Source organism: Rattus rattus, chromosome 12 (assembly GCF_011064425.1).
Source record: "Rattus rattus isolate New Zealand chromosome 12, Rrattus_CSIRO_v1, whole genome shotgun sequence".
Classification (NCBI taxonomy): domain Eukaryota; kingdom Metazoa; phylum Chordata; class Mammalia; order Rodentia; family Muridae; genus Rattus; species Rattus rattus.
The window spans coordinates 68,406,636-68,417,624 of NC_046165.1; the positions used below are offsets into that span (position 1 = coordinate 68,406,636).

Genomic DNA, 10,989 nt, shown 5'->3' on the forward strand with positions numbered 1-10,989 from the left:
TAAACAAAATGTTCTCTCATTATTTTCTCCAAATCAAATCTAGCCTCCAGCAAACCACCCCCCCAAAAAAAACCAAAACCAAAACCAAACAAAACAAACAAAAAACCCCAAGTTTGCTAACACTAAAAAAAAAAAAATGCTAGATTTTGAAGGTAAATTCAAACCATTTGGTGATAATTTTTGAGAGTGACTTTTTAAAGGTGACATGTCCCTTTTGTTAAGTTGTAATAATGTCCTAAAAGCTTGCCTCTATAGAATGATATTAGAAAGGAGTTAAGAACGTCTCATTCTCCCATGGCTATAAAAAAAATAATCCAACCCATACTGGCTAATATCATCTGATGAGAACTCTAGAAAACATTTATGTTTTAAAAAGATACTTTGTGTCTTCTAGAAGCAGAATACAGTTGCCAACACCTCACCTCCAACCAGAGGAAGACCAGACCAGACCGATGACATGAGTTAAGTGTGCTTTGTGCTGTCTGAAGGACTGATCTTTTGTTTAGATCATAGGCAGCAGAAAGGCTTGGGGAATGTGCAGGAAGCTGCAATGAGACACTTTTGTAGGGTCAGAGATTATACACAGACATACAACATATAGCTTGAAACCAAGGAGAGGCTAAGCTGAACTTGAGCAGACCTTAAGCTTTCGTCTTATACCAATCCCAAGGCTCAAAAATCTGTCAGCCATTCTATGAAGAATGTTCCAGCAAGAATCAGACTGTGTTGAGAAAGTTTCAACACAGATCCTACAAGGGATATGAATGAATAACAACTATAACTTAACGTGGCTCAAAGGAGGATGATAGAGGTAGAGACTTCCTGTAGAAGCACAGGCATTGGACTTTGTAGACTGATTTGAAACAGTTGTCTTAAACATGTTCAAAGAAACAAAGGAGAGCATGAATAAAGAGGCAGAAGAAATCAGGAGGGCTGCCTAAGAATAAAATTCTAATATCAAGAGAAAAGAACAGGAAAAGGAATAATGGCAGCAAATGTTTTGAGGAGTAGAATGCCTGCTTGGCATTGGTCCTGGGTTGGAAATCTAGGCATGGGAGAGTAAGTCCGTAATCCCAGCTTCTGAGGCAAGAAAATTCTGAGTTTGAAGTAGCCTGGGCTACATGGTGAGTTTAAGCCAATAAGGATTGTACAGTAAGAACCTGTCAAATAAACAAACAAACAAAGCAGAGGAAGGAGGCACTGGTGGAAGCAGCAAGCTGGGAAGACAGAACAATTAAAATTGTTTCTGGGTAACAAAACAAAAAAATGAATGAAAAAACTTAAAAGGAAGAGATTCCAGGACCTGTAACATATCAATAGGCAGACAAACAGAGGAGAAGAAAGATCTCAGGAAATAGGGAAGCACCACAAAACAAACAGGTAAGTAAATAAATAAATGCCCCACCAAAATTCTCCAAAATCTGATGAAACAGAGATATCTACAAAGCAACCCCATCTAAAATAAACCCACACAGTCAATCTGTTGACAGAGAGAGCAGCAGTCATGTAACCAAGAGGAGAGAGATGATTTGTCACATACAACTGATTCCTACAAAGATTACTGGTCAAATTCTCAGGAGAACTTTCAAGACCTGAAGGCAAGCGAAGCATACACATAAAAGCATGAAAGGGAAAAAATGTGTCAGCAGAATTTCCTATTTAGCAAAGTTGTGTTAGAAAGGAGGCAGGAAAGGGCAGGAGAGGGTTTGGAGGTTAAAGGCATTGGCTGCTCTTCCTGAAGACACAGGTTTGATACCTAGCACTCATGTGGAAGCTCACCACCACCAGTAACCCCAGCTCCAGGAAATACCATGTCTTCTTCTGGACTCAGCAGCCACTGCATATACATGGTGCACAGACAAGACATGCAGTCAAAACACCCAGACACATAGAATAAAAGTAAAGAAAAATTAGTAAAAAAGAAAGAAGTGAATTGATAAATGACTATCAGTAAGAGCATAACAACAAATGCTGTTAAGGATGTAGAGGAAAGATGAACTTTTATATACTGTTGATGGGGGTGTAGATCAATCCAGTCATTATGGAAAGTAGTATAAAGGTTTCTCAAAAAACAACAAACAAAAAACAAAAAACAGGGGTTGGGGATTTAGCTCAGTGGTAGAGCGCTTGCCTAGGAAGCGCAAGGCCCTGGGTTCGGTCCCCAGCTCCGAAAAAAAAAAAAAACCCAAAAAAAAAAAACCCCCAAAAAAAAAACCAAAAAACAAAAATCAAACCACCATTCAGCCCAGCTACAACATACATACATACATACATACATACATACATACATATATATATATATATATATATATATATATATATATCCGGGTATATATCTGTGGTGGTTTGAATGAGTATGGCCTCCATAAGGTAATAGATTTGAATGTTTGGTTCCAACTGTTGGTTAGGGGGTGTGGCCTTGCTAGAGAAGGTGTGTCACTGAGGATGGGCTTTGAGATTTCAAAAGCCTAGGCCCAGTCTCTCTCAATGGACTACCTGTAGATCAGATAAAGAACTTCGGTAAACTGTTCCTGCCTGCTTGCGGCCATACTCCCCACCAGGATATAGACTAACCCTCTGAAACTACGCAAGCGACCACTTGTAAGTTGTCTCACTTATGGTGTCTCTTCACAGCAACAGAAAAGTTACTAAGACAACACCCAAAGAAACCTAAGTGTGCTTGTGGGTTTTCCCTGACATAAACTAGAGTCACCAGCAAAGAGAATATTAGTTAAAGAGCTGCCTTGACTGGCTTATGGCCATGCTTATGAGAGGTTATCTTGATTAATGATTGATGAAGAAGGATCCACCTGACTGAGGGCAGCACCATCCCTGGGCAGACGGCCCCGCTTGTGTATGAAAACCAGCTGAGCACCAGCCAGAGGACAAGCCAGCAGGCAGCGTCCCTCTAAGAGTTCTGCCTTAGGCTTCTGACTGACTTCACCCAGAGGCACATTACCACCTGGAAGGTCAGCCAAAATAAGCTAAGTTGCTTCTGCTAAGAATGTTGTACCACAGCAAGAGAAAGCAAGGTAGGACAGAATCAAAGGTCTAAATGAGAATGACACAGAGGAAAGGCACCATGATGTCGGTTTGTCAAGTATTTCTTGGATAGGAAGCCAAAAGCATGAACTATAAAAAAGAAATAAAAAATCATCTGAACTTCATAAAAACATTTGCACCTAGATACATACTTCAATAGCACCACTCCCGCCAACCATGTGCTAGGTCTCGAGTACCACATGGAGGAAAAGCAAACGTTTTTGCACAGAACATAAAGTGCCATAAGAAGTAAGGAACTTAAGCGCTGGTGTAGAGGCAGACGGACAATGACTCACTGAGCATACTGCTTTGGTCCTATCAGAGGCCTCAGGAGCCTGTTTCTTTACATATGATTTCAAGAATTACATTTATGTTTCTTTAATCACATATATGATTATGATACACATCATTCTTTTAATCACATATAAAAAAATGGTAGGCCCATGTAGAAGAAAAAGTGGTTTGTATTTCTCCAAATATATGAATTCTACAATATGAGTTCGGCTATGAAAAACATTTTTATTTGTTAATTGCTGTAATAAAGAAATGTGGAGGCTTAGACTTGAAATAGCACTTGGAAAACGGGAGCATGAGGATCATGTGGTTCTGTATCTTCACACGCACGCACGCACGCACGCAGGCACATGCACAGGAGAGTGAGAGCTATGAGGAGCAGGAACAAGGACAATGAGAGAATCTACTTAACCTTAAAGTTAGCTTAGCTCTGGAATTAAAAAGCAGATAGATAAAATTTTGGAAGTATAAAAGTTTTCACTTGAATTTGTGTCAAAGTCAATCTTTTTGCCTGTTTCTTTTGGATCTCTTACTGTTTGAGATTGATTTCTACTTCACAGAAACTTAGCTCCATCAGGCTTCTGAGTGCTATGATTATCCGCATGAGTCATCACACCTAGCTGGAAATCAGTCTTTCAGACTCACCCACTACCTTCCAGGCTTGTTTTAAAGTAACATGTTACTTCAGGCCAAACAAAGGAACAGAATGACAAGTTAACCTTTAGTTTCATTCAATCTGTATGTTGAAGTTATTACCTGGAATCAAGAGAAGCAATAAGTGTATCGAATTGTTTCTCCACAACCTCTCTTAGACTGCCTGTCTCTTGTCTTGTTTGATCTTGTGTGCTATCAAGCATCTGGAAAAAAAAATTCAATGAAGTAATCTGTATTTTTATTCTGTAGTAGTTGAATCATCAATATAATGTTGAATACAGAAGATACTTCCTGGGGCTGGAGAGATGACTCAGTGGTTAAGAGCACTGACTGCTCTTCCAGAGGTCCTGAGTTCAAATCCCAGCAACCACATGGTGGCTCGCAACCTTCTGTAAAGATGGGCATATGATGCCCTCTTCTGGTGTGTCTGAAGACCATGACAGTGTACTCACATATATGAAATAAATAAATCTTTAAAAAAAAAAAAAAGAAGAAGATACTTCCTGTACTTTCCCAAACAGCCACAGCAGTGTTAATTAATAGAACAAACCAGCAAGTTCAGCTTTATACTCTGGCCCTTGTTTGTAAGATCACTTCTTGTAAACATTTTTATACTGATAATTTGACAAAGCAAAGGAAAAAAACAGTTAACATCTGAGTTTCTACGGATTGGTTTTATAAACTTTTTTCTTATTCCTTTTTGTCATTTTAAGACAAAAGCCATTTTTGACCACTAATTTTCTCTACAGCCAGGATTCTCTAAGTTATAAAACAAAATGAACACCCAGAACAAAGTTAGAAAACACATTTCAGTCCTTGGTGCAGACCCAGGGTCCCCTAGCTCTTTCATTCCTGTCTCCAGATTTATTCTTAGTCCTACTGCACTCCTCCTACACTACTTCCATTCCCCATGAACTCTTCTCCTTGACGGAAACCCAGGTTTCCCTATCTCTTCCCTACTGCCTCTTTTCTTAGTTTTTCTTCTTAGCCTACCTCCATTCCTTTGTATCGCCCTCAGACCCACTCTCTACCAGGGACCCCAGAGCTACATACTTGCTTAGGATCAAGAATGGGCAACGGCAAACAAAGAACGAACACCTATTCAACAAGAACAACTGTGATATCTATACCAAGAAATGCCTAAAATGTCATAACCCTAGAGTCCCAGATAATAGTGCAAAACTGCAAATATGAACAGTCAAGATAATATGCCTCCTTTAGAAGACTGCAACCCATTCTAATAGGCCCCAAGAAATGCAAGTTAGCCGAAACACAACACAAAGACTTCAAAGCAGCAATTAGGAATATGTTCAAGCACTTTAAGAGGATTGGAATAAATGTTTAGTAAAGACTATGAAAATACAGACAGTTGAATGAAATAATGAAAACATCTTAAGACATGAAAGTAGCTTCCGGTTTCCGCCTGTGCCTGGAGCTGATGGGGTCCCACAGCTCTCTGTATGAACTCTCAGAAGTATGGACAATCCTGAGAGCTCAGGGGAGACCACCACTTCTGCTCACATTCCTGGACCAAGAGGAACCTGCCTAGAGCCTTCTGAACATAGGAACCTAGGAGCAGTCGGGACAGGATCCTTCCAGTCTCTGCCTGAGCCCAGATCTGAAAGCCCATCTCCAGGAACTCCGACATACTTGAGAGCAGAGGTTAAGACCACCACTTCTGCTCTGAGAGTCCTATCTGGAACAGGCCTGCGCCCACATCTGATGGAGTCCCACAACTCTCTGTACCCAGATCCTGCTGGGAGAAAGCCAATCTCCAGGAGTGCTGACACACAGGCTTACAGGAGGGAAAAGTCACTGACAGAGACAGCAAGACCAGCTAATACCAGAGACACCCTGATGGCAAGAAGCAAGCGCAGGAACCTAAGCAACAGAAACCAAGACTACTTGGCATCATCAGAGCCCAGTTCTCCCATCAAAGCAAACACTGGATATCCCAACACACCAGAAAAGCAAGATTTGATTTAAAATCACATCTCATCATGATGATAGAGGGCTTTAAGAAGGACATAAATACCTCCCTTAAAGAGATACAGGACAACACAAGTAAACAAGTAGAAGCCCTTAAAAGGAAACACAAAAATTCCTTAAAGAATTACAGGAAAACACAACCAAACAGGTGAAGAAATTAAACAAAAGCATCCAGGATCAAAAAATTGAAATAGAAACAATAAAGAAAGCACAAAGGAAGACAACCCTGGAGATAGAAAACCTAGGAAAGAGATCAGTACACAAATGTAAGCATCGCCAACAAGAGATAGAAGAGAGAATCCCAGGAGCAGAAGATATCATAGAAAACACTGACACAACAGTCAAAGAAAATGTAAAACACAAAAAGCTCCTAACCCAAAAACATTTGGGAAATCCAGGACACAATGAGAAGATCAAACCTAAGGATAATAGGTATAGAAGAGAGTGAAGACTCCCAGCTTAAAGAGCCAGTAAGTATCGTCAACAAAATTATAGAAGAAAACTTCCCTAACCTAAAGAAGGAGATGCCCATAAACATACAAGAAGCCTACAGAACTCCAAATAGATGGGACCAGAAAAGAAATTCCTCCTGTCACATAATAGTTAAAACACTAAATGAACAAAATAAAGAAAGAATATTAAAAGCAGTAAGGAAAAATGTCAAGTGACATATAAAGGTAGACCTATCAGAATTACACCAGACTTTTCAACAGAGACCATGAAACCTAGAAGATCCTAGACAGATGTCATACAGACCCTAAGAGAATACAAATGCCAGCCCAGGCTACTATATCCAGCAAAACTCTCAATTAACATAGATGGAGAAACCATGATATTCCATGACAAAACCAAATTTACACAGTATCTTTCCACAAATCCAGCCTTACAAAGGATAATAGATGGCAAACTCCTACACAAGTAGGGAAACTACACTGTACAGAAAGCAAGAAAGTAATCTTCTTTCAACAAACCCAAAAGAAGAGAAACACACAAACATAGTTCCACCTCTAACAACAAAAATAACAGGACAACATCACTATTCCTTAGTATCTCTTAACATTAATGGACTCAATTCCCCAATAAAAAGACATAGACCAACAGATAGTGAAGGAGGACCCAGCATTTTGCTGCATGTAGGAAACACACTTCAGTGACAAAGACAGACACTACCTCAGAGTAAAAGGCTGAAAAACAGTTTTCTAAGCAAATGGTCCCATGAAACAAGCTGTCTTCAACAACCCCTCTACTACCAACACTCAGCTATCTATGTGGAAGGGAGGCAAAAGACTGTAAGAGCCAGCAGTAATGGATGGTTCCAAGGAAGCATGGTCTTCTAGAAGTAACCAAGAGGAATGTACATATGAACTCAGAGACTGTGGCAACACACAAAAGACCTGCACAGGATCAGGACAAATGAGGCCCCAACACTGAGAGGAAGAAGTGGACAAGGGTTTATTCTTAACCAAGAAGCTATCTGTAATTGGTATCTGCAAATATGAAAATTCAGTTCACAGAAAGTACATACTCTGATTTCTCAAAACCTCTGATTTTTACTAAGCTTCTTAGAATAACAATGCTACAAGCATAATCCTGTTTCTCTATTATGATTACCTAACCTCAGTAATACACATCCAGATGTACACATTTATAGAGGTCATTTTCGCTGGGGCTGTAGCTCATGGTAGTGTTTGCTTCACATGCATCGCACTCTAGGTTCAAGCCTCCATAGTGACACACACATACACACACAGAGCACTGAGAAGAAATGAGTGGGCTTAGAACATATAATATTAACTGAAGTCATACCATCTCAGAAAGAAAAAAATTACCCACATGTTCTCAACTCATATGCAGAACATAGTAATATTTATGTATGTATATAAATATGTGTATTTGTGTATAGTATAACATGTATGAAAGAGAAAAAGAAGTTGTAAATATTAAGGAATAAAGAATGATTGAATCCAGGCAATGGATATAAGCTGTGGATGAGGCTATGAAGCTAATTGTCCTTTTAGTTCTAATTTGGCCGTGGACTTTTAGTGATAAGTAAATAAAACATATTCAATAGTGAAAGTATAAAGTCTAATGTGAATCAACTGTTCAGAAGTTCAGTGATATGTATAGACTTTAGATCTGGTGAATTTCAGTGCATGATGATTTTATTTGCAAGCTTATTATAATAAAGCTTATTAAAAAGAAGGTTATTTTCTCATAAAGAGGTCATGCTTTATCTCCCAGTAGAATTTACTCAAAATGCTTACTTTTATAGCATTACTTAATTGTTCAGAATTGCAGCCTGCTATCTTCAGTGCTTCATCAATTTCTTCTGTCTCCTGAGAGGGAACCATATACAAATATAAAACAGAAAAATAGATACTTAGATACATTACAGTTGTAAAAACTTGAACTATTATTTGGTTCCAAATGTACCACAGATCTACTACAGAAGTGTAAAACCAAGAAACAACAATAAAAATACTTCTAATCCCACTTATCTAGAAATAAGAACATTAACAATTTTATTCCCATAATATGGATATGCCGAACCTCAGGCATGCTATGCAAGCATTCTACCATGGAGTTACCACCTCAGCCAGTAGAAACTATTAACATTTTCCAATAGCATCCTAGACTTTTCCCCATAAACACACATATACACTAACACACTTTGTAAGAAAGGGTCTCACTATGTGTTTCTGCCTGGCTTGGAACTCACTTATGTAAATCAAACTTGCAATAATCCTCCTGCCCTGTCTTTACAGTGTCATGGTTATAGGAACATACCACCATCCTTAGTGATCTATGAGCCATCTGCCTCAGTCTTCTAAGTGTTGGCAGTACAAACATCTACCACTAAGGCCACGATAGTGTTTAACATAAAACTATGCTTTGAATCCATTTTTTCAATTTAAAATTATCTCAGAAAAATGTATCAAGGAAAAAGTATATATACAGATTTTAGGAAAGATGATTATAAATGAAAGATGATTATAAATATGGCTCTGTTAAGACTTATGTGGTGACACACATTTGTAATCACAGCATTTGGGGACTACAGGCAGGAGGATGAGATCATCTTGAGCTATGTAGTGAGTTCAAGTCCAGCTTGAGCAACATGAGGCCCTATTCTTTTATTTGTTTTTTTTTAAAATTTGAGTTAAAACAAAAGAAAATGAATAAGATTCAGACTTCAGTCCCTCTTCTAGACTATTAATTTTTTTTAACAGAAAGACTATATATTTAACTTAGACTTTGGAGTCTGTTCTCTAAGCTCAAAGAAGGAAATGTTATCATTAACATTATTCAGAATAGTAGTAGGTAAAACTCAATCTTCAACAACAAACAACATCATCATCAATAACAAATGCAGTTAGCTAGGCCTCTTGGCTGTCATTAAAATAACTAGAAAACTATATTCAGAATTTAGAAAATTTTAACTGTACATGTTTCAGGGAATTTGGATTAAGTAACTAGGTTCACAGAGGAGGAAACTATATTTGAGTAAGTCTCAAGAACTTTGAAATAGATTCAAAGTACGCCTCTGGAGAAGAGAGATTTACAAACAGGCTTATAAAAAAACACACTAAGACTGTTCAATCAGACGACAAAACAAAAAATTCAAGTAAGGAGAGTAGGTTTATCTTACTCTTAAGCTTTTTAAAGGAAACCATAATTGTAGGAATCCTAAGAGTCAAATGTCAGCTACCTAACAAAAAGCCCAATGTTTGGTTTTCCAATACTTCATAACCAATGTTTTTCATACCGACATTACAGCTGATGGGCTTGAAACATTCCTGTGTATGGAGGATGAATGTTCTAAATTGATAATTAGCTGGTCCACTGTCTTTTCAAGACCTGAAGAGCAGTTATTTACCCTGAAAAAGGTTAAATGAGTTGTTTTAAATACAAGCATGAATATAATCTCCATAGTCTTCCATTTCCATCACACCAAAAATAGTTCAGATGACAACTTATAAGAATACAGTTCTCAATTATCAATAATAAGAATCCAGGAAAAATCACTTTCATATAATTTAATCATAATACAAATTTAACTTAAGCAAACTCCTAAAAGTAATACCTTATTACCATGTTCTAATTTCTTACTCACCTTTACTTGGTATTTTTCGGCAGGAAATATTTTGTTTTTTTATCTTTATTAACTTGAGTATTTCTTATTTACATTTCGATTGTTATTCTCTTTCCTGGTTTCTGGGCCAACATCCACCTAATCCATCCCCTTCACCTTCTATATGGGTGTTCCCCTCCCCATCCTCCCCCCATTACCCCCCTCCCCCCAACAATCACGTTCACTGAGGATTCAGTCTTGGCAGGACCAAGGGCTTCCCCTTCCACTGATGCTCTTACTAGGCTAATCATTGCTACCTATGAGGTTGGAGCCCAGGGTCAGTCCATGTATAGTCTTTGGGTAGTGGCTTAGTCCCTGGAAGCTCTGGTTGCTTGGCATTGTTGTTCATATGGGGTCTTGAGCACCTTCAAGCTCTTTCAGTCCTTTCTCTGATTCCTTCAACAGGGGTCCCATTTCTCAGTTCAGTGATTTGCTGCTGGCATTAGCCTCTGTATTTGCTGTATTCTGGCTGTGTCTCTCAGGAGAGATCTACATCCAGTTCCTGTCAGCCTGCACTTCTTTGCTTCACCCATCTTATCTAATTGGGTGGCTGTATATGTATGGGCCACATGTGGGGCAGGCTCTGAATGGGTGTTCCTTCTGCCTCTGTTCTAAACTTTGCCTCCCTATTCCCTGCCAAGGGTATTCTTGTTCCCCTTTTAAAGAAGGAGTGAAGCATTTGCATTTTGGTCATCCCTCTTGAGTTTCATGTGTTCTGTGCATCTAGGGTAATTCGAGCATTTGGGCTAATAGCCACTTATCAATGAGTGCACACCATGTGTGCTTTTCTGCGATTGGGTTACCTCCCTCAGGATGATATTTTCTAGTTCCATCCATTTGCCTAGATTTCCTTAAATCATTGTTTTTGATAGTTAAGT

General features: G+C 38.6%; 1 protein-coding gene across 3 annotated transcripts in view; it reads right to left on the reverse strand.

Moving 5' to 3' along the window:
* Rnf17 (ring finger protein 17) overlaps positions 1-10,989 on the reverse strand; it is a 118,738-nt gene that overhangs the window by 77,989 nt on the left and 29,760 nt on the right. For all 3 annotated transcript variants that reach the window (XM_032917896.1, XM_032917897.1, XM_032917898.1), the window contains exons 4-6: positions 9,746-9,857; positions 8,244-8,315; positions 4,093-4,193 (exon numbers count right to left, since the gene is read on the reverse strand). In XM_032917896.1, coding sequence (XP_032773787.1) covers positions 4,093-4,193; positions 8,244-8,315; positions 9,746-9,857 — 285 coding nt within the window. The remainder of the gene's footprint in view (positions 1-4,092; positions 4,194-8,243; positions 8,316-9,745; positions 9,858-10,989) is intronic.